Source organism: Alligator sinensis, unplaced genomic scaffold (genome assembly GCF_000455745.1).
Source record: "Alligator sinensis unplaced genomic scaffold, ASM45574v1 scaffold144_4, whole genome shotgun sequence".
NCBI lineage: Eukaryota > Metazoa > Chordata > Crocodylia > Alligatoridae > Alligator > Alligator sinensis.
This window is the reverse complement of record NW_005842190.1, coordinates 1,455,840-1,458,806: the sequence shown is the minus strand read 5'-3', so window position 1 is coordinate 1,458,806 and position 2,967 is coordinate 1,455,840. Positions and strand designations below refer to the sequence as shown.

General features: G+C 45.5%; 1 protein-coding gene across 1 annotated transcript in view; it reads left to right on the top strand.

Annotated features, from left to right (window-relative positions):
* Positions 1-831: 831 nt before the first annotated feature.
* The window catches only part of AFF3 (AF4/FMR2 family member 3), a 57,087-nt gene continuing 54,951 nt past the window's right edge, over positions 832-2,967 (top strand). The window contains exon 1 of the mRNA XM_025207217.1: positions 832-1,427. Within this exon, the coding sequence (XP_025063002.1) occupies positions 1,329-1,427 (99 nt within the window). The 5' untranslated portion in view covers positions 832-1,328. The remainder of the gene's footprint in view (positions 1,428-2,967) is intronic.

Here is a 2,967-nt window from a genome sequence, read left to right as displayed (position 1 = left end):
TCAGCTTCATGACTGGGTACCCCAATAAATACAGTAAACTTAAATGTGCCGTGCCAACAGAATGTACTATATCTCTTTAACTACCTTTTTGACTTCTGCATCATTTCTCTTTTTTCCCCCCGGATTCCATCCGCGAGCTGGAGGTGCTGCATTTGCAACGCAAAGTACCAAGTAATGGTTAATTTGGGAGCTAAAGCCTTTAGCTGTGTGATAAGAATAGCACAGCCAGATTTTTTTTTTAAATACAATCCCTGTAATTTAGTTATTTGCACTCTGACCATGTAGAGAGCCCAGGCGCACCAAGAGTATAAAGACACAGACAGTGAAGTCATGCCTTGCAGCTGGAATTTTATTAAATACTGTTTTGTTTGATTTGCTTTCAGCCTGAACAACCATCATCAAACAAGTGGCAACTGGATAAATGGCTAAATAAAGTTAATCCTCACAAAACGCCTATTCTTAGCCAAAATGATAACCATGGACTGGAGAGTAATCAGTATTACAGCAGGATAAAGGAGGAAGGACGGGAGTGTGAGACATTACCAGATATTTGCCAAACAGACCTCAGAGACAAAGAAATTAAGAATGCCAGCAAAGAGGAGCTGAGGCCTAGAACTGCTAATAAAGCACCAGGCAATAAAGGAGGGAAGCAGAAATCATCTCCCGCTGCTGTTGCTGCTGCTTCTGGAGACGGCGGTCCTCAGAGAAAGCCAATCTGCAAAAAACAGCCAAGAAGGACAGAGAAGACCTCTGGTGGAGATGCTTTGAACTGCCATACATCTGAGGATCTCACCCTGAGCCAAGGATTTTTAGAAAATAACATCTGTGAGCAACCTAAAGCCAGGCCCTGCAGCAACAGAACTGGGCACAGGAAAGAGCCCCGCTCTGTCACTACATGCGAAAAGAGACGTACCCGGGGGCCAAGCAAAACAGCACCTAAATCCAGGGAATTTATCGAGACAGAGTCTTCATCATCCTCCTCTTCCTCCGATTCAGATTCAGAATCCGAACAAGAGGAATATTCTCTCCCTAAACCTCAGACTGTGGCCTCTGCTTCAGCTGGAAATGACCAGAGGTTGAAGGACTCTGGGAGCAGTAACTCCAACAAAACCAACAGCAGCTGTAGTGCCTTTGGCTCCATTAATGCCAGGACTAGTAATGAAATAGCAAAGGAGCTGGAGGAACAATTTTACACCCTGGTTCCTTTTGGTAGGAATGAGCTCCTGTCTCCTCTGAAAGACAGTGATGAGGTAAAATCACTGTGGGTCAAAATTGATTTGACTCTTTTGTCCAGGATTCCAGAGCGTTCACCTGAGGAGCCGTTGGCAATGAGCACTGGAGCAAAAGAAGTAGCCAGCATTCACCAGAATAACAGTATTGACCCACCAGCGGAAAAGGTTTTACCAAAATCTAGAAGGAAACGCAAGGTAGGCTTTCTGGCTTTTTCAGATTACGTAGGAACTTCAGGGGGAAATTGCATAGTATTTATTGTGTTTTTCTGCCTTGTCCTGATATATCGATTAGCCAAACAGTGCACTTGATATATGTATCCTGCATTTAATAGTAATATCCCATTTGAATTGAAATTTTGAAGTGATGTTTCATGACCACTCACTCCTCAACTGTGTGTGTGTTTTTGACCCAAACAATCATTCAAGCGCTGGGGGGGAATAGTCTAGAGCAGTATTACCCTAGAGTCAGCGCCTCATATGACAGCATTTTCTGTTGGCACTCTTGTCTCTTTCCTTCCTCATAAAAATGGCACCTTTGCTATTTTTGGCCCCCAGAATCTAAGCATCTGGAGGTGATGCTTCTGTCTTAAAGTGGAGTGGGCGTCGTCTAGTCAAAGTCAATGTCATGTTTCATTAGCTCTTTATATGGAAGAAAGGCAGAAGAGCAAGCCACTATGTCCCTCTCGAGATGCAAATAAAGCCCTCCCAGCCCAGATATCCCTGTGACTTCACTGAGAAACTTCTTTTATGGGAGCTTGTGAGTTCATGATCCATTTGGGGTCTACAACTTCCCTCTGTTACAACAGCGCAACCTCTTTAACCAAGGGCATTGTACCTATATAACTGAGGTCATAATTTAGCCCCAGGCTTGCTCTACATGCACTAGTGCTATCCAATTGGGGTGGGGTGAGAGCATGGCAGCTCTCTAGTCACCTCCAACTTGCAAAATAACTGCTCTTCCTTCTGCCTTTCTGCCCCCAGCACAGCCTCATATATATTCCTTTTGCTGCAGAGGGGCATCTGCTTTACATCAGTTAAAGCAGCTTCACTGTGCCTTTATTTATGTCAATGTCAATCTGAACCCTGGAGCAGAGGCATATCAAGTGCCTGGAGCAGGGGACGGAGGGGGAAATGTGCTGAACATTTGGCAGTGGGGCAGAAGGAAAGGTGGGGGAGGGAGAGGAGTCTTACCTGCCTCAGCTTTCCTCACTTGGGCAGCAACGTTACCTGCCCTGGCTGTCCCAACTCCTGCTGCTCCCCACATCTTTACAGGACACAGGGATGTGCCTCCTATGACTAAGCCTCCTGGATGGTGGGTGTTTCCTTCCACCCCACAGGCCCTCAGAGAAATGACTGGGCTTGGGGCTGTGCTTGCCTGGCAAAAACTTCTAGGGAAGAGGGCCATACTGGAAGCCCCTCTAAGTCAGTGCTCAAAACTGCTGCCCTACTTGTCCCCCACCTAGTTCTGCCTATGCATATACTGCCCTGGGTGCTTTCTAAACATAGTGTGGTCATGATAGAGAGCTCCTCCCAGTGTTCATAATTTCAAAATTATATGCAGTTGGTCCAGTAAAAGATATCACCCAAATAACTCCTCTCTCACATATTCCCAAATCACCATGGCTGCAACATCACTCCAACGCTGCCATAATTTCAAAGGAATTTGTCTGTATACATTGGCCAGGAATTAGTATGCAATGTAGCAATTGTACAGTGCACAGTGATGGGAGAGAAA